This window comes from Lissotriton helveticus, chromosome 8, assembly GCF_964261635.1.
Source record: "Lissotriton helveticus chromosome 8, aLisHel1.1, whole genome shotgun sequence".
NCBI classification, from domain to species: domain Eukaryota; kingdom Metazoa; phylum Chordata; class Amphibia; order Caudata; family Salamandridae; genus Lissotriton; species Lissotriton helveticus.
Window position 1 is genome coordinate 409096349 of NC_136069.1, and position 23185 is coordinate 409119533.

Below are 23185 nucleotides of genomic sequence, written 5' to 3' on the forward strand. Positions count from 1 at the left end.
CCTTTCCTTGCGCCCGTCGGCCAACGGCCGTCGCTAGCACTACCTCCGTAGTGCTGCGCACATCCGTTGGCCGGAGCAGCCCCGCCCACTCAATGGAACACCTCGCACCGTGGCGGAATTCCCGCCGCGGTTAAGGTGTTACATTTTGTCTTGTCCCCTTTCCCTTTCGATGCAGATGCCCGTACTCTCTGGAGCACCTGGGCTGTGGGGCGTTGACCCTCCCTGGGGAGTTCTCAAAGCTCAATGAGAGGAGTGCTGTGCATGCCTGGTCTCCCAGAGGGCCAACTTCTTTTCTGTTTTCTTTCTTTGATCCTCTGGCAGGCCAGCAGAGTAATCAATGTGGCTCAGCACAGGTATGAAAAGCCAGGAATCTAATTAGGAGCTGAGTCAGAGACATCGGACAAATCGCCTAATGCCAGAATGAGTGCAGATATGACAAAAGTGACATTGAATCTGCACTTGGTGCATCATGCAATTCTCCAGGCCTATCTGTGGCAAAGCAAATATAATTAATCCAAGTTCACGCTTTTTTCAGTGAAGCACTACAAACTAACATTATGAATTCCCACCCACATGGTAAAGTCTACAACAGGTCAGTACCAATACCTGAACAGTACCTTCTGCAACAGTCTGTCTGGGCGCAGTTATCAGGCTGAGCTGGACAGTAGTTCCACTCGGTCAGCCTTCTGGCCTGTGTACACAGTTGTGCTCGCGTGTTCACATGCAGTCAACTCAGAGCTCCTTAACGTATCTGCGCAGCAATGGACCTTGTTTCGAAAGCCGGGAACTGGCGGTTAGCACTCCCAATCCATTTAAAGAGAATATACTGTGGGTGAGAATCAGTGAAATTCACACACACTAAAAGTCCAAAAACCTGGTAGTCCAAAAGCAAAAAACTCAGGGAGTCCCTGGGGTCCAGGGAATTGGTCAGAACCCATCTCCCTACATTAACCATTCCCTAAATGCTGTTCTAGTGGGAGGTCCGGTTTATAGAGTAGTGGGGTTACGGGCAACGGGTCTGTGCTCTCCCCTCTTCTTTTTTGTATCAACAGGGAGGAACACAGGGTTAGGACAATTATTTAAAGGGGTCCAATGTATGTGTCCTAGAAAGACTATCAACAAAAAGAAATACAGAGTTCCCCGGTTGCAGTCAGCTAAAGGACTGTCATTGGTCTCTCTCTTGTCGGGTCAAACAGTAAAAAGGTGAGTGTAGTGAACCCTCTCTTGGAATTTTTGGGGTACCTCACACAAGTCGCCGGTTGGACTACACTTGTAATCCCACCCGGTGATCGTTCAGCGTCATCATCGGTACCCTGCCCCTGCGCCAGGCTGGCAGTGCAATGCCTGTCGGGCAACAATACTTGTTGCTCTTTGGCGGGGATCTTCTATTCCTTCGCCAAAGGGTGTGTGGATGTAAGGGGACCATGCAAGGAGGTAATATGTGAGTGTGCAAAAGTGAGCGTGGGTGAAATAAAAGGAGTCAGTGGAGTCCAAAAATTGGGATTTTAATGATATGGCTCACTGCTCTATTAAAAATACAAGGGGTATAGAGGCAGAACTATCAAGGTAGTAAGCCTCATTCAACCCTTGGTGAGTGGATGGTCAACATGTTTCTTGCTTATAGAGCAATTCGTCAGGACCAAGGGGTGCTCATATGATTTGCAAGGGCTCCCCCGTGATCAGGGGGCCCAGTATACGACCTGGTAGGTGTCGTATGGCAGTCCTTTCCTCAGGACCCTTCCCAGGACTAAATGGGAGAGAGAAGAGAGAAGTGTACTGTTAAGGAGAGACCAGAGAGACATCATGGACAAACGTGGAAACATTCGCGTTTTGTGACTGTCATAATATACAGTGGGTGAGCATGCCTTTGGTTTGCTCAAGGAAGATCGCATGCTTAGTGGTATCCAACAAAGTTGGTTGGAAGTTTGTCATGCAGTAAAAAACCTGTGAAAATCAAGGGCTATTACTGTGCTATCAGCATGCGCGATAGCTAGTGGAAATTGAGACAACATTTGTGGGGAGAAAAACAGACTTCAAACATGTCTTTGTGAAGTTTCAGAAAAGAACACTAGATGGAGTCAGTGTATGGGTAACTAACCCTTGGATTAAACCGTAACACCAGCCGCAATAATACAGTGATGGTAAAATTTAGAACAACCTTACCCGTTTGTTACACTACGGAGGCTTCCTCGAGCTGACCGGGTGGGGCCAGGACTTGGTGGAGACCACCTGTTAGGAGGAAGTATCCCCGCCATGTTATCGATTGGCGGTCAATGCGTCTCCCCATTCAACTGCTTAAAGCTTGGTCCCGCCGTGGCGCTCAGAAAGAGGCGCACGCGGGGGCGCAGAATGCACCTCTTTCTGAGCGCCACGGCGGGACCAAGCTTTAAGCAGTTGAATGGGGAGACGCATTGACCGCCAATCGATAACATGGCGGGGATACTTCCTCCTAACAGGTGGTCTCCACCAAGTCCTGGCCCCACCCGGTCAGCTCGAGGAAGCCTCCGTAGTGTAACAAACGGGTAAGGTTGTTCTAAATTTTACCATCACTGTATTATTGCGGCTGGTGTTACGGTTTAATCCAAGGGTTAGTTACCCATACACTGACTCCATCTAGTGTTCTTTTCTGAAACTTCACAAAGACATGTTTGAAGTCTGTTTTTCTCCCCACAAATGTTGTCTCAATTTCCACTAGCTATCGCGCATGCTGATAGCACAGTAATAGCCCTTGATTTTCACAGGTTTTTTACTGCATGACAAACTTCCAACCAACTTTGTTGGATACCACTAAGCATGCGATCTTCCTTGAGCAAACCAAAGGCATGCTCACCCACTGTATATTATGACAGTCACAAAACGCGAATGTTTCCACGTTTGTCCATGATGTCTCTCTGGTCTCTCCTTAACAGTACACTTCTCTCTTCTCTCTCCCATTTAGTCCTGGGAAGGGTCCTGAGGAAAGGACTGCCATACGACACCTACCAGGTCGTATACTGGGCCCCCTGATCACGGGGGAGCCCTTGCAAATCATATGAGCACCCCTTGGTCCTGACGAATTGCTCTATAAGCAAGAAACATGTTGACCATCCACTCACCAAGGGTTGAATGAGGCTTACTACCTTGATAGTTCTGCCTCTATACCCCTTGTATTTTTAATAGAGCAGTGAGCCATATCATTAAAATCCCAATTTTTGGACTCCACTGACTCCTTTTATTTCACCCACGCTCACTTTTGCACACTCACATATTACCTCCTTGCATGGTCCCCTTACATCCACACACCCTTTGGCGAAGGAATAGAAGATCCCCGCCAAAGAGCAACAAGTATTGTTGCCCGACAGGCATTGCACTGCCAGCCTGGCGCAGGGGCAGGGTACCGATGATGACGCTGAACGATCACCGGGTGGGATTACAAGTGTAGTCCAACCGGCGACTTGTGTGAGGTACCCCAAAAATTCCAAGAGAGGGTTCACTACACTCACCTTTTTACTGTTTGACCCGACAAGAGAGAGACCAATGACAGTCCTTTAGCTGACTGCAACCGGGGAACTCTGTATTTCTTTTTGTTGATACTCTCCCCTCTTCTAACAATTGTATTCCCATAGTGCAATGTTGTGTTAGTGGAGTTTAACAGCATACAGTCATTTTGTGGTCTGGACGAGGCTAACCCGTGTATGGGGATCCTTGAACGTGTCCCTCGTACCTGGACACAATGCTTACGGTTATGAGGTGTTGTGAGCTCTATTAATTGTTGCGGTTACATGGATTGAATGTAACGGCCAATGTGTCGGAAACCCAGACCACCATCGAAGATGGACTTAAACATTGTTTTTTGTTTATATTCTTGGTGATTTATTGTGCAGATGAATCCAAGTAACTTATGGTGGAGGCTCCCAGTGCTCTTCACTGCAAAAGGAATTAGGAAAGTCTGTGTCAAATATAAAAGGTGTGTGAGGAAGTTTGTCTTTATTATTACAATTATTCTTCTGGATATCTCCAACTTCACCCTAGCGGTAGAATACGGTCACCCCTTAAATACACATAACAAAAACCGTTCATGTCAAGCACACTACACAGGTAGAAAGAGCCATTGCCACATTTGACACAGGAAGTGAAAAGACCCATTGCCACATTTTACACATTTAGTGAAAAGACCCATTGCCCCATTCTACACAGGTAGTGAAAAGACTCATTGCCCCTTTCTGCACAGGTAGGGAAAAGACCCATTGCCACATTTTACACAGGTAGTGAAAAGACACATTGCCACATTTTAAACAGGTAGTGCAAAGACTCATTGCCCTATTCTACACAGGTAGTGAAAAGTCCCAGTGCCCCATTGTACACAGGCAATGTAAAGACCCATTTCTCTGCTCTACATAGGTTGTGTAAAGACCCATTGCCCCATACTACACAGGTAGTATGCTTGACGTAAACATTTTCTCAAGCGCATTGCTAAAGAAAATCCTTCTGGTGCAAACAGAAGGATTTTTACATTTTTAAAAAAATAACGAAGAGAGATCCCATCATGTCTTGAATTCGTTATTTTCTTTTTGTAACATGCTACGTGGACAGCGCGCTGACATCACAGTACAAAAGTGAAAGCAGACAATGTCATTTGATTTTCCGTTTTTCAAAAAATATTCAATAATACATTTATGGCAGGAATAATTGATGGCTTGTATATATTTAAAACAAACACGTATTTGAAAACACTTTAAAGGATATCAACATTTTACACAGGTAGTGAAAAGACCCATTGCCCCATTCTACACAGGTAGTATATATATATATATATATTCACTGAAAAAAACATAGGTTAGAGACCATATATAGTTAGCTGGACATTTTATTGACATAAAACCAATGAAATTCCATATATAGTTAGTTGCACTAACTATATATCGCGCACCCGCAATCCACTGCTGATGATGTCACATATTACATCATTCATGACATGGTCAGTGACATCACTGATGACATCACTGATGACATCTCAAATGACATCACTGATGACATCACTGATGACATCTCAAATGACATCACTGATGACATCATCTAGTGTCTGTGTGTTTTTGTAAAGTTTAAATATGTTTTACATATTGAAGAATGAGTGGATGTATGGAAGACTGAGTGTGTGTGTGGCTGGCTGGGAGGTGTGTGACTCTGTGCATATCAATGTGTACTTGTATCAGTGATTGTATAAGAGAGTAAGTATGTGTTAGTATATGTGTGAAAAGTATGGTGTTCTGTGTTTAACTGTATAGATGAGGAAATCGAAGTGTGATTGATTCTTCACAGGACTGACTAGGTGTATGAGTGCATATGATAGTGTTGTAATAATGAGTGACTGTATGTATGAGTGATTGTATGGGTGAATGAGTGAATGTGTGTGTAGACGTAGGAATCAGTGAGTGCGTATGTAGTAACTGGTATTGGTGTGTCATGATGTCATCAGTGATGTCATTTGAGATGTCATCAGTGATGTCATTTGAGATGTCATCAGTGATGTCATCAGTGATGTCACTGAAGTATGGTGTTCTGTGTTTAACTGTATAGATGAGGAAATGGAAGTGTGATTGATTCTTTACAGGACTGACTAGGTGTGTGAGTAACTCCATGGATGAGTGGCAGTGTGTGAGTGTCTGCATAGGTGTATGAGTGCATATGATAGTGTTGTAATAATGAGTGACTGTATGTATGAGTGATTGTATGGGTGAATGAGTGAATGTGTGTGTAGACGTAGGAATCAGTGAGTGCGTATGTAGTAACTGGTATTGGTGTGTCATGATGTCATCAGTGATGTCATTTGAGATGTCATTTGAGATGTCATCAGTGATGTCATCAGTGATGTCACTGACCATGTCATGAATGATGTAATATGTGACATCATCAGCAGTGGATTGCGGGTGCGCGATATATAGTTAGTGCAACTAACTATATATGGAATTTCATTGGTTTTATGTCAATAAAATGTCCAGCTAACTATATATGGTCTCTAACCTATGGTTTTTTCAGTGAATTTTCAAGGTTTTGTAAATGCAAATTCCTAACTATATATGGTCTATAACCTATGGTTTTTTCAGTGAATTTCATTGGTTTTTTAAAAGCTAATATCTATAGCTGTAAAATATATTCTTTATTACGTGACGTATCACGTAGCCACGTGAGACGCCTCATGACGCGTCGCGTAACCGTGACGTATCGGCTCTGCAGCGTAAACAAAACCCGTAACGTAAGCGTGCCGGAGCACGCTTACAGATATATATATTTTTTTTAAACCTTAATTAGACAAAATCCACACGTGCACATATCTTGAGGCCTTGCAAAGGCACATCAAACAAACAGTCCCTACAATTTTGCCAAGTTTGCTGGAAATCTATTCCCTTAATTTTTTTTTTACTGTTTCTCTTGGTTTTCCCCTTGTTACGCTTACCGGGACGCTACCCGGTACGTGAACCGGACGCTCCAAAAACACAAGATGGCGGACTCCCGCTACGCTGCCGGTTAGCTGCCCGGTTCGCGTACCGGGAAGCGCCTCTACCGCGAAAAATCGCGGGGGACTTTAATATCCCCCTCATCAATCCTAGGGGGTCAGGAGGGGTTTACCTTGCCCCCTTTCCTTCATTTCCCCCTTCTTTTTTCACCACATCTTGTCTCTCGAACCTACCGAGAGACAAGATGGCGGCCGCTCCGGACTGTTTACAATGTTGACAGCTACGCTGCCGGTGAGCTGCCCGGTGAGCTGCCCGGTTCGCGTACCGGGACGCGCCTCTACGGCGTAAAATCGCAAAAAAAAAATTTTTTTTTATTTTTTGCCCCGCGGGGCACTTCAATATCCCCCTCATCAATCCTAGGGGGTCAGGAGTGGTCTACCTTGCCCCCTTTCCTTCATTTCCCCCTTCGTTTTTCACCACATCTTGTCTCTCGATCGTACCGAGAGACAAGATGGCGGCCGCTCCGGACTGTTTAGAATGTTGACAGACACCGGAGAGCCAATCAGCTTCACTTCGCGAAGTTCCGTTACGCGTCAGGTACGCGAACCGGGGCGCTAACCGGAGCGCTGTCACAGATATATATATATTTTTTAAACGTTAATTTCTCAAAATCCACTGGAGCACATATATTGAGACATAGCAAAGGCACGTCGGGCAAACCATATCTACAATTTTGCCAAGTTTCATGTAAATCTATTCAGCCGTTCGAGCTAAAAGTGAGTCCAACCGCCCTATGGAAAAATGAATGGGAAAAACGCGTTTTGGGACCCCCCTTTTTTCTCGGCGCCCCCTTGACGAAACCCCCCCAAATTTTCAGGGGCTGCTCAGAAACAAAATGTGCCATTTTCCTGAAAATTTCAGCCAATTCCGTCCACAAACGCCAAAGTTATTAGACATAGAATTTTCAGAAATCCCATAGAGAAAAAATCCTAACTATATATACCCAATGGCTATCGCCAGTAGGTAATATACATATATAAACATATATACTCTGCATATCTATATAAATATAAATGCATGCATATATATGCATACATATGCATGTTATTTACATGAAAGTTTTAAAAACACTAATAAAAGCAAAGCTAAAAAGCCACCTCATTACAAACAGAATGGCTTTAACTTAAACGAGGGCGAGATCTATTGCATTTTCAATGCTTGTTTACTTTGGTTCTATCAAGAAGGCATTCAGATGTGTCACACATTTGCCATAAATTCTGAATGTTAGCACTCTAGTTGCTCATTAGATCACTGTAGTAAAGCTAGTGCTCACCAGGGAAGTCTGCTGCTAATCATGGTTTGCAGCCATTTTCCCGCATTTTTTATCCCGCAGACTTTCAGTCCGCATACCATTATCCCGCAAGGTCATTGACCTCGCATACCATTATCCCGCATTTTTTCAAAACGCATGTGCATTTATCGCGCATGCCTTTACAAAGAATTACGTTTTAAAGGCATGTATGGTAAATGCATTTGCGTTGTGAAAACCACGATGACGAGAGAGGTAAGTGGGTTTGTGTTAATTTTTTCGTGGGTTAGTGATTGTGTAGTGTAGTGTAGTGTTGTGTAGTGTAGTGTTGTGTTAGTGTAGTGTAGAGTTGTGGTGGTTGTTTAGTGTAGGGTCATGCTGGGGGTAGTGTTTTAGGGTTTAGGGTTGTGTTGTAGTGTTTGCGTAGTGTAGGGTCATGCCGGGGGTAGTGTTTTAGGGTTTAGGGTAGTGTTGTAGTGTTTGCGTAGTGTCGGGTCATGCTGGGGGTAGTGTTTTAGGGTTTAGGGTTGTGTTGTAGTGTTTGCGTAGTGTAAGGTCATGCTGGGGCTAGTGTTTTAGGGTTTAGGGTAGTGTTGTAGTGTTTGCGTAGTGTAGGGTCATGCTGGGCGTAGTGTTTTAGGGTTTAGGATAGTGTTGTAGTGTTTGCGTAGTGTAGGGTCATGCTGGGGGTAGTGTTTTAGGGTTTAGGGTAGTGTTGTAGTGTTTGCGTAGTGTAGGGTCATGCTGGGCGTAGTGTTTTAGGGTTTAGGATAGTGTTGTAGTGTTTGCGTAGTGTAGGGTCATGCTGGGGGTAGTGTTTTAGGGTTTTGGGTAGTGTTGTAGTGTTTGCGTAGTGTAGGGTCATGCTGGGGTGTAGTATTTTAGGGTTTAGGGTAGTGTTTGCGTAGTGTAGGGTCATGCTGGGGGTAGTGTTTTAGGGTTTTGGGTAGTGTTGTAGTGTTTGTGTAGTGTAGGGTCATGCTGGGGGTAGTGTTTTAGGGTTTTGGGTAGTGTTGTAGTGTTTGCGTAGTGTAGGGTCATGCTGGGGTGTAGTGTTTTAGGGTTTTGGGTAGTGTTGTAGTGTTTGCGTAGTGTAGGGTCATGCTGGGGTGTAGTGTTTTAGGGTTTTGGGTAGTGTTTGCGTAGTGTAGGGTCATGCTGGGGGTAGTGTTTTAGGGTTTTGGGTAGTGTTGTAGTGTTTGCGTAGTGTAGGGTCATGCTGGGGGTAGTGTTTTAGGGTTTTGGGTAGTGTTGTAGTGTTTGCGTAGTGTAGGGTCATGCTGGGGGGTAGTGTTTTAGGGTTTTGGGTAGTGTTGTAGTGTTTGCGTAGTGTAGGGTCATGCTGGGGGTAGTGTTTTAGGTAGTGTTGTAGTGTTTACGTAGTGTAGGGTCATGCTGGGGGTAGTGTTTTAGAGTTTAGGGTAGTGTTGTAGTGTTTGCGTAGTGTAGGGTCATGCTGGGGGTAGTGTTTTAGGGTTTAGGGTAGTGTTGTAGTGTTTGCGTAGTGTAGGGTCATGCTGGGGGTAGTGTGTTAGGGTTTAGGGTAGTGTTGTAGTGTTTGCGTAGTGTAGGGTCATGCTGGGGGTAGTGTTTTAGGGTTTAGGGTAGTGTTGTAGTGTTTGTGTAGTGTAGGGTCATGCTGGGGTGTAGTGTTTTAGGGTTTTGGGTAGTGTTGTAGTGTTTGCGTAGTGTAGGGTCATGCTGGGGGTAGTGTTTTAGGGTTTAGGGTAGTGTTGTAGTGTTTGCGTAGTGTAGGGTCATGCTGGGGTGTAGTGTTTTAGGGTTTTGGGTAGTGTTGTAGTGTTTGCGTAGTGTAGGGTCATGCTGGGGGTAGTGTTTTAGGGTTTAGGGTAGTGTTGTGTTTGCGTAGTGTAGGGTCATGCTGGGGGTAGTGTTTTAGGGTTTAGGGTTGTGTTGTAGTGTTTGCGTAGTGTAGGGTCATGCTGGGGGTAGTGTTTTAGGGTTTAGGGTTGTGTTGTAGTGTTTGCGTAGTGTAGGGTCATGCTGGGGGTAGTGTTTTAGGGTTTAGGGTAGTGTTGTAGTGTTTGCGTAGTGTAGGGTCATGCTGGGGTGTAGTGTTTTAGGGTTTTGGGTAGTGTTGTAGTGTTTGCGTAGTGTAGGGTCATGCTGGGGGTAGTGTTTTAGGGTTTAGGGTAGTGTTGTAGTGTTTGTGTAGTGTAGGGTCATGCTGGGGGTAGTGTTTTAGGGTTTAGGGTAGTGTTGTACTGTTTGTGTAGTGTAGGGTCATGCTGGGGGTAGTGTTTTAGGGTTTAGGGTAGTTTAGTTGTTTAGTGTATGCTAAAGGCATATTCGTTCTAAAAGTTTTCGTTATTTTATTTTGCTACCTAATAGTACATGCGGGATTTTTTTTGCGGACTGATGGTATGCGGGATTTCGTCATATATTCCCTAATCATACTTTCTATGGCAAAATGAACCCCCTCATTTTGTTCATTTTTAAATTAAATGTTTTAAGAGTTACCACTTTATTCCAATCAAGATGGCTTCAGGTGTGCCATACCTTTGTAATAAGTAGGACTGTCAGCACTCTAGTTGTTCTTTAGAACACTCTGGGACATTCTGTCATTGGGCTATAGTTGGGCTACATCTGGCTGATATTTGGGCTACATTTGTTTTTTTTGTCTCTGGTGGCCATCTTTGGGCTACATTGGGCTACATTGGGCTACATTGGGCTACATTTGGGCTCCAACATATATATAGCCCAATGTAGCCCAATATATATTTTTCAAAGTTAATTTTCGTAAAAACCACTGGAGCCTATATCTTGAGACATAGCAAAGGCACATCGGGCTACCAGTCCCTACAATTTTGCCAAGTTTGGTGTAAATCCATTCAGCCGTTCAGGCTAAAAGTGAGGCCAACCGCCCTATGGAAAATTGCATGGGAAAAACACGTTTTGGGACCCCCCTTTTTTCTCGGCCCCCCCTTGACGAAACCCCCCCAAATTTTCAGGGGCTGCTCAGAAACAAAATGTTCCATTTTCCTGAAAATTTCAGCCAATTCTGTCCTCAAACGCCATAGTTATTCGACATAGAATTTTCAAAAATCCCATAGGAAAAAAATCCTAACTATATATACCTACTGGCTATCGCCAGTAGGTAATATATATATATATATATATAATTCCTTTATTCGGTATTTCGTAATAGAAATCCATAAATGCATTTTGTACACATTATGTCGTAAAATAGAAAAAGGAAACAATATTTACAGTAAAAATTTGCGGTTAAAATTTTGGGAAAAAATGCTTGTAAAATAATTCAGTTCTCTTTACATTGAATACATTTCATTGTGTTATAAGCAGTTTTCTCACAGATTATTTCTCTGTTTAAAAATACATTTTAGGAAGTTAACCATGTGATAACAAGTAACTTCAGAATCCAAAAATTGAAGGCGCAGCATGGCAGGGCGACACTGTCTTAAGTTCCACGATTTCAGCAGTGGTACCAACCAAATTTTGTGATGGACATGATAGAACTTACAGAACAATACTGTATGTATAGTAGTCTGTACAGATGTATCATCGCAAGGACAAAGTCCTAACGTTTGTTCCCAGGTGTTTCTCATGGGAAAGGCTACTAACCGGTGGAAAAGGTTTAGTCTGAATCTGGTTAGTAAAAAACGATCAAAAATGCCAATTTCGAGCGTTAGGTAGGGCTGAATTGTAGGGACAAAATGGACCGTGATTGCATGATGGACAGAAGGTTTCCCTATTTCACTTGTGAGTCTTAGTCCATCTAAGTGGCTCAAGGCCATTTCTTTCAGCTCCTTCTTGGATATCTCACAGATCTTTTCTGGTGTAATATAGTATGCCTCCAGGCCTAAGTCTGTGAGAACATTTCTGATGTAGGTGAGCCATTTTAGTTTTCCCGAATGATCTAATGCCATTGAATCTGCCACAATCCCTTTGGTTAGCATGTTTTTATCTGAGGTCCATATGCGCCGCCACAATAGCAAGGGTTGAATTTTTGCCAGGTCCTCAATGTGCGGTATGCCTAGTTCAATATGGGATGCGTATGTGGAGATTCGCCTTGGTGCCACCAGAAGAAATCTTAAAAAGGAGTTTTCTGCCACCTGTAGAGCACTAACGTCCACATGCCCCCAAACCCCAGCCTCATACAGAGCTACTGTCTGGCATTTTGCGTTATAAATTTTCAGTAGTTCCACAGGCGACCGTTTGCCCAATTTTTGTGAAAAGGACATCAGAGCTGCTATTGTCCTCTTAAAGAAATGTTTCCTTGACTCAACTGCCGCTTTCCAATTTAGTTTTTCATCTATTGTGATGCCTAAGTAGGGATACTGGGCCATCAGTTCGAGATTTTGGTTGTTGAGGGATATGTCTCTAAGGCCTTTTTTCCCTTTACCTGCCACCATTATAAAGGTCTTCTTAATATTGATGTGGAGGTCAAGGGTGCCCATGAAGTCCGCATACCTGGTCAATGCCTTTTGTAGCTCGCGTGGAGTACGGGCTAGGATGACGGTGTCATCAGGCGTTGTTTCACTTGGGGGAGGTCTTGAGCCCCCCTCAGAAGCTCCATCTCCAAGCTATTTGTATATAGGGAGAATAAGAAGGGGGCCAAGACCCAACCCTGCCTGACTCCACGCTCTACTCCAAAGGATGCGGTCAACTCACCCCTAACACCGTAACGTACTCTTGCTGATGTCTTGGAGTATAGTTCCTTCAGGAAGTCTAAAAGTGGGGGGAGACACGCAGTCAAAGGCTGCGGACAAGTCCACGTACACCATATAGAGCTTGTCTTTTTTTGCATGGATATATTTTCCCACAATTATTGACAGATTTAAGGCCTGCTCCACTGTACCAAATCCTTCCCGAAGGCAAAATTGTAAGTCGGACAGTACCCCTCTATCCTCTGCCCACTGTTGGAGACGCTCAAGGATGACCCTACCGGCTACCTTACCCAATGAGTCCAACAAAGAGATGGGGCGATAGCAGGTAGGGTCCTGGCGGTCTCCTTTTTAAAAAATCGGGACCATAACAGACTTTGTCCAAGATTCCAGGAGCCCCTTTTTTGCTGATGCCACGCACACCCTGGTCAGTATGGGGGCTCAGAGGTCCGTATTATATTTAAAAATGTCCACCGGGACTCCGTCGGGGCCCGGAGCTTTTCCATTTTTACTTAGATTTAGAGCCTTGAGGACTTCGGATATGTCTAATTCTATTTGAATTGGGTAAACAACAGATGGGTGAGTTATTTCCTCGCTTCCTAAAGGCGTTTGTTTCCTAAACATTTTTGAGAAGTGAGAAATCCAAGCTCCTTCTTCTATGGCCACTTCTATTTTTGGGAGGTTATCGTCAGCTAAAAAGGGGGATTTTACTACTCTCCAGAATGCTTCGCTGTTTTTGTTTAGGGCACTTTTATGTAGTTCCTCCCACAAGGCCTGTTTTAATTCAGCCTTTCTTTGTTTTCGGGCAGACAAGTATTCTTTCCTGAGTCTGACAATTAGCTGTGGATCTCTATGTTCATTATTCAGGGCCACCTTGAGCTTGGAATGTGCCGAGGTGCAACTATGATTAAACCAACCTCTCTTATTTGATGTTTCTACCTTTGATTTTTTTGTTAAGAGACCCTTGATGACGGTTAGAATTTTAGAGAAGTTACTAAGACTTCCTCCTCTGTCGTGTTTAAATCAAGGCATTTTATGATATAAGGGTAGGCTAGTTTAATTACCGCTTCGGTAGTTTTCCCGGGATTTATCTTCCCCCATTTTAAAGTGTAACCATTTACCTGGACCAGATATAAATTGTTCTGGTTCAGAGCTTTAGCTATTGTTAACACAAGGGGTTGTTGATGTAGTAAGTTGAGTTCTATCCTGATAGCGGAATGATCGCTTAGTGTATTTAGTAGAACCTCAACATGCTTAGTCCTATTTAACAGCCCATCTGATATGAGTATGTAATCAACAGTAGACTGGTAGCCCCTCCCTACATATGTTGGTTCGAGCTTTCTTGTTTTTGGGTTCGAATTATTGGCTATTATGAGGCCCAAGTCTGACAAAAGTAATTCATGGCTATGCCCGATTTGGTATGACAAAAATGAGTAAGGGGGATATCCAGCTCATTAACCATTACACCACAATTTTTACTAAGGTAAGGACAGGGATGCAAGTTGAAATCCCCTCCCCATAGAAAAAAGACAACACCTTTCCCTCCTTTCGTCTGTCTAAAATTAGAGAGTTTTTCATTTAAGTTTAGTATTACTCTCAGGAATTCTGCTTCTTCCAGGTTGTTGTAGAAGTTAATAAGTAGGACAGTCTCATTGTTGGGTAGGGAAAGGGAAAGAAGCTGGAAATTTGCATCCAGTTCAAGAGTGGTTATTTTTATTTGTTGAATGGTATTCGCTATGTAGATAGTTAATCCCCCCCTTAGCTCTGCCCATGCTCCCAGCCAGGGCTGGGGAAAAGAACGTCCTAAAACCCAGAAGATGTAGTTCCGTTGGTGACCATGTCTCCTGGAGACATACAATTTGGTGTCTGTCTAGGAAACTTATGGCGGAGCCGTCCTCAATCTTTGGACGGAGACCGGCAATGTTCCAAGACACGAGACTCAAAGTTTGGGGATCCCTAGTTGGAATTTGAGTTATTTGTGGTCCAGTTTTACGCTCTAGTTCCCCTTTTTTGGGGCTAGGATGATTTTCAGCCTGTTATGGTCAATCCACTAACTCGAGGCCACTATATCTATTCGTCATAGGGATACCGCTCCAACCCTCCCAGGATAGTGGTTCTCTATGGGGATCCCTATGATATGGTCCTCCCCAGTCGTCCCTTTCTCTACCCCGATGTCGCGGACCAACTGTGTACCAGGGTCCATCGTGATGGTAACCGTTACGATGTCTCGGGGGGTAGAAGAAGGAAAGGCGCTTTGTTCCTATAGCGCCAGTAGAGGTCGGTGATCCCATGAACAAATGTGGTCAACCAATCTAGGGTCATCAAAGGTGACAAGAACGCAATCACCCTGTATTGTTTTTTTACCATGTCCTACCCAAGGGGCTCTTCTTACCATTAGGATCTTAGTTGAGCAATAGGGGGGAGGTGGGCGATTTGCACTGAACCAATGTTGGACCTTATTTAGCGACCAGGTTGCTTCATTAGTTTGGTCTCCCAATTCTGGTACGCCGGTCATTACAACTATGAAGGGGGTGGCCTCCGGTGGAAGATTGACAGAAAATCTCCATCAGGAGGTCCTCTGTCCCACCCTCTATTCGGCTGTGTAGCTGGTGTTTTTGGGGCCATGTTGTTATGTTCCGAATTAGTGTTGGAGCTATTAATCGGGGTGTTAGTTAGTGTATTTTCTAATGTCTTTTTTTTCGTCACTATAGGTTGGGCTGATTTGGCTACTGGGGGGATAGATTGTTTTTTTTAACAGTTGGGATTGCGGGTGGCTGATTACCTCCTCCTGTCTTTTGTGCCCCCTGATTTTGTTTGATTTTTATAGATGTTGTCAAATCAGCTAGTGCTTTTTCTATTAGTCCCAATCTCATTTCTAGTGGTGTAAATAGTTGCTTAAATAGGTCTCCAATTTTAATTAATAATTGGGCATTGGGATCGTAGTTGTCATCTGCCTCCTTGCCTGATGGAAGGTCAGTTATGATTTCCCCAGTATTAGAAGCCGGGGTGTCATGTGTCACTTGGTGAATAATCACAGTATGGAGTTCTTGGTCTCCTCTCAGTGGGGTAAGGGTTCGGGTATCTCCTGTCTTGTTAGGAACCTTGTGTAGTTTTTTAGATTTTTGGTTGTTTGGGGCTGTAGATTTTTTCTTTCTTATTGCACCCTCCCTCCTCCCTCTTGACTGTCTTATTTCTTCTGGGGTAGTTTGAATCACTAGATCTGGGGTCTTTTCTAAGTCCAAGGATAATTGTGAATCGGAGAGCTGTGAGACCGATAGATCAACCGTGGTTGGTAGGCTGTGCCTTTGGCCACAGGCTTCACTCAGTCTAGGGTCCCTAAGTTGGTCCGGTGTTCTTGCATCCGCCAGGTGTCCCAAAGATGATCTTTTTGCATTTGCTAAATCTTGGGACACTCTACGTTCTATCAGGGAGATACTCTGATCTATGAAAGTGTTCGCTCTAGTGATAAAGTTATCAATAGGACCAGTGATTTGCCCGTCCTTAGCTGCAGTTTTACTTCTGCTTCCTCGTGTAGACATGATGGGCGTTAGAATAGTGCCTAACTTGTAGCTTTAAAGGTGGGCGTATGGATATATAGGCAGAGTCTCGAGGTTGGTAAGAAGCAGTAGGGGGAGAGTATCTAGAATTTTTGAGATAGAACTAAATAGAACTAAATGATCATACTTTTTTAGGGGGGTCGCCCAGCCCAGTCTATAACGGTCTCTAACGGGCACAAACGGGCCCGCCCTTGGCCCGGGCTTCGCCCCGCGCTTCGTCCCGCGGGCGTCCCGCGGTGGCGTGCTGGGTGTGACTTAAATGAAGGTTGGAGGAGGTGTGCGTGGTGTTGAAGCGCACTGACCTGTGGTCCTCACAGTCCTGAGGAGCAGTTGTCGACACGGCAACAGTCCCGCCAATATGGCTGAAAGAGCACCAGTCCCGCTGTGTACAATCCAGTAAGGCAAAGTCAGCTCCGACGGGCAGTTAGGTTAGAATCAGACTACGAGCGGCTCCCGCTGAGCGGGGGCCGCGAGTCGCTTTATCAGGCAGCAGGCTGGGCAGGGAGGAGCTGCGGGAAGAGGCAGCAGGTGTGCGTGGTTTTGTAGCGCACTGACCTGTGGTCCTCGCAGTCCCGCAGTCCCGAGCAGCAGTTGAAGACACGGCAACAGTCCTGCCAATATGGCTGAAAGAACACCAGTCCTGCTGTGTACAATCCAGTAAGGCAAAGTCAGCTCCGACGGGCAGTTAGGTTAGAATCAGACTACGAGCGGCACGCAGGTAGTGAAAAGACCCATTGCCCCACATAGGTAGTGGAAAGACCCATTGCCCCATACTACACAGGTAGTATGCTTGACGTGAAGGTTTTCTCAAGCGCACGGCTAAAGAAAATCCTTCTGGTGCAAACACCAGGAGGATAAAAAATAATAAATAAATAAATAACGAAGAGAGCTTCCATCATGCTGTGTGGACAGCCCGCTGACATCACAGTACAAAAGTGAAAGCAGACAATGTCATTTGATTTTTCCGTTTTGCAAAAAATATTCAATAATACATTTATGGCAGGAATAATTGTTGGCTTGTATATAATTAACACAAACACGTATTTGAAAACACTTTTAACGGATATCAACATTTTTAAAACACTGGATGTTTTATACATGTTAAAACAAATGTAATGCTTTTGTTCTTCTCTTTTAGGCGGCAAAAGAGCAGACTCAAGATTTGATTGTAAAAACAACAAAGCTTCAAGCTGAAAAGTATGTGCATCCATTTCATTTCAGTCTTGTGTTTGCATTTCGCCTGTAATTTATACTAGACGTCATACTGTAAAATAACTCATAATGAAGTTACCTTACTACAGCTAGTAGTTGTTAGTGTGTAAAAGTGAATAAAAAAAATACTACATGGATAGTTTCTGTCAAAACAGCAAATGTATTGTTCTCCCAACAGAAAATAAGCTCTTATGCTATGCACTTGTTTTCCTCCCACCATCAGTTTTTCCTCCGTTATCTTCCGCAGAGTAATAGGTACCAAAATTCGATTTTGATAATATGCTAAACAAGCACCTCTCATCCTGAATTCTCCAGTTACCTCACTCCCTCATTGATTACAATAGATGGCCTCCTTTCCATATGTGTTGAAATATTCACTCCTCCACAATTTTTGTATTGTACTTTTGCAAATCCCCAAACTTGGTATACTGAGCAAACCGAAGCATACCTTCCATTATTTTGTCTGTAGTCAAAGGACAGGAGGAAGCATTGACATTTTTTGTCGGGTGGTGTGTGGAAAAGTTGGTTTGGGTATTTCCAGGACAACCAGAAGCTTCCGGGGCCCAACGTTATCAACCAGAGTATTTCACCAGTGGTGTCCTAAGAACTCCATACCATAGACAATCAAACTGGGGACTAAGGATCCCTTTTAGCATTAGACTCTCATGGTGGTGAGCCGGAGCAGGGCCATCAAAGGGGGGCGAAGGGGGAATTATGCCCAGGCCACGCGCCTTTCAGGCCCCTGAGCTCCTTCAGCAAAATGTATTGATAGATTTCTAATATAAACTTAGACTGTCATCTTCTACAATAATGAGACTCCTTATGTGGCCATACTACTAGATGGCACCTAGTGCCATGTTTTTTCTGAGTACATTTTGTTTTCACTACATAGAAATAGGTGCTTATGGCACCTGGCAAAAATGGATGAAGTTTCAGATAGCCCTGCATTAACGTTTGGCTCTAGGTCTTGCAAAACGTCTGACAAGTCTGAGGCTGTGCAAGGCTGATGGCTCAATACCATTTTATCACAAAGCTTATAGTTGGTAAGATGCCCCTAGGTGATCCCGCGGCACAGCAGAGTGTGCCGTGTTGTGTCTGTATACTTCAAACACGTTTTGCAGCTCCTCTTGTAAGTGTGTTAGGTTATCCTTAATGTTGGGAAATTGTTTCTGAATACTCCTTAGGTCATAGGGGATGCTGGTCTCATGGACCATAATTATACTCCCAACCTTGGGTAGATGAAGTGTATCTGCAAAGGTCTGGGCATACAAGAGAATTAGCATGTTCATAGTAAAGCAATGGTATTGGGGCTTGGAAACAAGTGATTTTGTTTTCTCAGGGCCATGTACTTGTCCAGTCTATGTGTAGCTTGTATGTATGGGTTTGTGAAATTTGCTAAACAAGGTCAAAGGCCATGCAGAGCTGCTTTCGGTAGGAAGTGAACTGGGTGCAGCACCTGGCTTAAGGCCACGCTCTTTGACCAGAGGTTGTGTTGCCAATAGGTCCGTAGAAGTGAAGGATGCTTACTCTGCCCAACACAGGACTATGCTTCTATGTTTGCCACTAGTCGTTTGGCTTTGACAATGCTTGTTTTGTTTTAACATGATTATTGCATACCTTTATTGTTGGGAAACCTACCAGGTTTTCACTAATCTTAAAAAAATAGTCTAAAATCCAAAAATATTTTTGGTCCCTGGAAGTATTATCACAGGAGACACTGACACTTAAGGGAACTTCTTCAAGACTGACTTATTGCCTCAAACATGTGACATTTTCTATTGGCTTGTGCGTTTTGAACAGACAACATTTTCTTGTCTTAAGCGGTCAATCGTTCAATCAATTTCTCTTTGTTCGATCATTTTCAAATAATCTTAAAAGAAAAATAAACTACATCAAATAACAATCAACCCAACAAATTTATGGGGCTCCAAAATACAATGATCCACAGATTCAAATCACTTTAGGGTAATGCTAAAAACAAATTACCTGCGAAGCCAAACGCCCGGACACGATAGCGGGATCTCTAAACGAGCCCTCAAGGGCACGCATTGAACGGGCCTCCTCCCGCTGCCATCTGGGGGTGCTGCCATTAAATACGCGGTACCCTCTTCACATGGGGACGCCCTCCACCTTTAGGGCCTGGAAAACATCGACTGCTGAGGTCGCGGCACCGCCATTCCAGGACTGCTACGTACTGGGCCAGAGGCTGCTGACTCACCCACATGGCTGCGTTGCTGGCGTCACAGGCTGGGTGTTCTCATAGGGTGACCAACCGTCTGTAGATTTCATGGACCGTCCATAATTTGGACCTCACGTCTGTTGTCCGTGAGGACCTCTTTTACAGACTCCTTTTGTCTGTAATTTTAGGTCTTGCAGCGAGCAGAACTGTTCCCCTGCGAGAGGCTTCAGCTCCCTGATGTAGCCGCCTCGCACTCATCCTCGGAGCACAAGAGCAGCCCCACCCTGCCCATTGTCATTCTGTCTGTGGCTGATGATTGTGACATACAGAATGACAATGGGCCAGTTTGGGCTGCGAACATCACCTTCCATTCCTGCTGAGTTCAAAGCTGTCCTCAGGATCTCAGAGTCCACTAAAGCCTTCTTATTATCTTGAAAGTTAAGCGGAGAGTGTGGCTGCATGCCCATTTGAAGCATTTAGAAACAAACAAACAGAGGCATTTCCACTTCAGTGGGCTTGGGGGCTCTCTTTGGTCAGCCTCTCCCCCCTGCCTCTCCTACTCCTGGAACTAGGCCTGCTTATGAAAATGAGAAATCATTGGCGTTCAAAAGCACATTTAAACTGTGAAGTAAATAAAACCCATAAGGGCTCAATTTGTAAAAATAAATAATTGTGCCAGAGCACTCATCAGGAGGCGTCTGCACCTTACACCCCACATTGCCCTGCCATACTGCTGATGATAGTAACAGCGCATCTACTACCCATCACACTCCTACAACTGTGAGAATTTGGATATTTCAGCCCCCCAAAGTTATAGGAATGGCTTGAGTGGCAGGTAATAGCCGGTTTTAGTGTATATTGAATGAATAATTAACTGTTGTTGAGGTAATCTCCAGGTTAACCAGACAGCACCACCTTGTGGCAGACTGTCACAAGCGCCGGTGTTGACAAGTGCGTAACCCAGCACTGAAAACCACTGGATCAAATTAAGCAATGCGTCAAGTACACTGACAGTTTCTTTAATAATTAATAATTGTGTTCCTGTTGCAGGTATATGGTCCAAAGTAGCACTGGGTTACAGGGTTAAGGTAGTTCATCAGTCTCTCCATATGGCTGTGATACCCCAATCCAAACAAGAAGACCCCCACCCCTTTACAACTCTTCATTTTTTAGGGGGCAAATGCATTTAGCACATTGGGCCTGATAACACAAATCACTCAGAGAATTATCGTGGGGGTTTGGAAGGAGGGAATGGCATTGCCCAATCACAAGTTATGTCTTCTATTAAAGCTTCAACAGTTCACCAGAGACCATGAAGGTGCTAGAAGAGGTTTATCGCTACCTGGACACAGGGAAGAAGTCTTCTTCTTCTGAGCCTCTTCTCGTTCTTCGATCCAATCATTTTACATTGATGTGTAGACATGGAGGTTTCATATTAACATTGTTTTATTGATTGTTCTCTAGTCTTTACCAACTGGTGAGAATGGATGCATCCATCCATATAATTTCACTCCCCATGACCTTTTATGTTCCCCAATTTTCGATCCTATCAGTAAATCTTGTTATTTGATGTAGGTGCGAAAAGGGGGCAATGTTGTTTCCAAAATTCAGGACCCTATCCCTGACAAATGCTGTAAGTTTTTTCATTGCATGTATCGATCAGACCCTGGACCACCATTTTGTATAGAAGGTGTGGTTGGGGACAGTGGCCTAGCTAGGCCTTAGGCCACCCATGGCAGCCCCTGCGTTTGCCGCCCGCAGCGGGCTGATAAAAGAGGGGGGGTGCTGGCGATTCAGGTAGCTGCAACGGCCGCCGGTAAGAGCGAGGGGAGCTGGGGCTGCCCCCCGAACCTCATGCTGCCTGGGGCAGTCTGCCCCCCCCCCCAGCTACGCCACTGGTTGGGGATGGTAAATTCTAGGCAGTCTGGAGGCTAGAAGCAAATGGGTAATGAGCTTTCCACCCAGTGAGGTCAAAGGGTATTCAGAATAGGATGACTGAATGTCCTTAAATTTCACGGCCTGTCCGTAATTTGGACCTCATGTCTGTTGTCCGTGAGGATCCCTTTCATGGAGGCCTTTGTCTGTAATTTTGGGATTGCGAGAGGCCTCAGGTCCCTGATGGGGCCGCCTCGCACTCATCCTCGGAGCACAAGAGCAGCCCCACCCTGCCCATTGCTATTCTGTCTGCCGGCTGATTGCCCCATACAGAATGACAATGGGCCAGATTGGGCTGTGACAGCATGTGGTGGACCTCCTCCTGCAGTGGTCTAGAGCAGGGCATTCTATTAGGGTTAGAAGGAAGCAATGTACAAAGCAAATGTACAAAAACACCCATGCTGCTCTGTGCCAGTTCATGAAAAGAAGCTGGAGAAATAAGTTAAAAAGAAGAGTCTATAGTTCTTACACAGTCTCATCATTTCAGAGCTGAAGCATTTGTAATATTATATACAACGAAGCCATAGTTGCTGATTGTTTTTATTTATTCTATGCAACTAACATCCATTGACAAAGCTTGAGTCATGGCTTGTTGTAGGTCTAATGTTACTGGATGCAATGATAGAAACAGCAAAATACGAGTCGGGCGGCACATTATGCTCCGCACGTATTTTTAGTTTGGGTGTTTTAAGCCACGCCCTTAATTACATCAGACACACCCCTTGGAGAGACCCCCAGTTTTGTCAGCTCACCTAAAGCGCTGGAAACAACCCCATGCCACAGTCTCCTCATGTCCTGGCACTGTGCATCATGCATAACTCATGACTTCCAAGTTGTCAGATTGCCTCAAGCAGGGTCATGGTGAACCCTCCCCCATTCCACCGTACCTCTTGTTTTAGGAACTACAGCAAGGGTGAAGTTCTTGATGGGCCTCTTCTGTCTGCAGCTCTGCAGACAGAGGCTCAGCTCATATTTAATGTGAAGGTAGGTGAGTAAGTGAAGGAATTGTTGAATGGGTGGGTGGATTAGTGAAAGAATGAATGAGTGAAAGGGTGAATGGGTGGATGGATGGATAATGAGAAGATGGATGAGTGAGTGGAAGGATGGTAAATAGATGGATGTATCGGTGGAAGGGTAGATGAATGGGTAAAAGGGTGGATGGATGAGTGAAAGGATATTTGGATGAGTGAAAGGATGGATGATGGGTGAGTGAATGGGTGGATGGATGAGAGAAATGATGGATGGATTGATGAATTGATAAGTGAAAGGGTGGGTGGATGGATGGATGAGTGAAAAGGTGAATATAAGGATGGATGAGTGAATGAAAGGGACGGTAGATGGAAAAAAGGATGGATAGATGATTGAAAGGGTGGATGGATGAGAGAAAGGATGGATGAGTGAAAGGATGGATGGATGAGTGAAATGATGTATGAGTGATAGGGTCAATGGATTGATTCATGAGTGGATGAGTAAATGGATGAGTGGGTAGATGGGTGAAGGGTGGATGGAAGGATGGGTGGCTAAGTGAAAGGGGAATGAAGAGAGAACGGGAGGATGGATGGATGGATGAGTAAAAGTATGGATGACTGATTAGCAGAATGGATGGGCGAATGGGTGCATTGATGAGTGAAAAGAAGAATGTAAAGATGGATGAGTGAAAGAATGTACACAAGTGAAAGGGAGGGTGGAGAGCTGGAAGAAAGGATGGCTGAGTGAAAGGCTGAATGGGTGGATGGATGTGTGACTGGGTGGATGGATGGATGAGTAAGTGAAAGGATGGCTGGATGGGTGAAAGGGTAAATGGTTGGATGGATGAGTGAATGGATGGATGGGCAGAAGAGTGGATGAATGATTGAAAGGATGGCTTGGGTGAAAGGGTAAATTGCTGGATGGATGAGTGAGTGAATGGATGG

General features: G+C 44.5%; 1 protein-coding gene across 1 annotated transcript in view; it reads left to right on the forward strand.

Moving 5' to 3' along the window:
- The window catches only part of COG6 (component of oligomeric golgi complex 6), a 464502-nt gene that overhangs the window by 35337 nt on the left and 405980 nt on the right, over nt 1–23185 (forward strand). The window contains exon 4 of the mRNA XM_078657244.1: nt 17085–17143. Coding sequence (XP_078513370.1) covers nt 17085–17143 — 59 coding nt within the window. The remainder of the gene's footprint in view (nt 1–17084; nt 17144–23185) is intronic.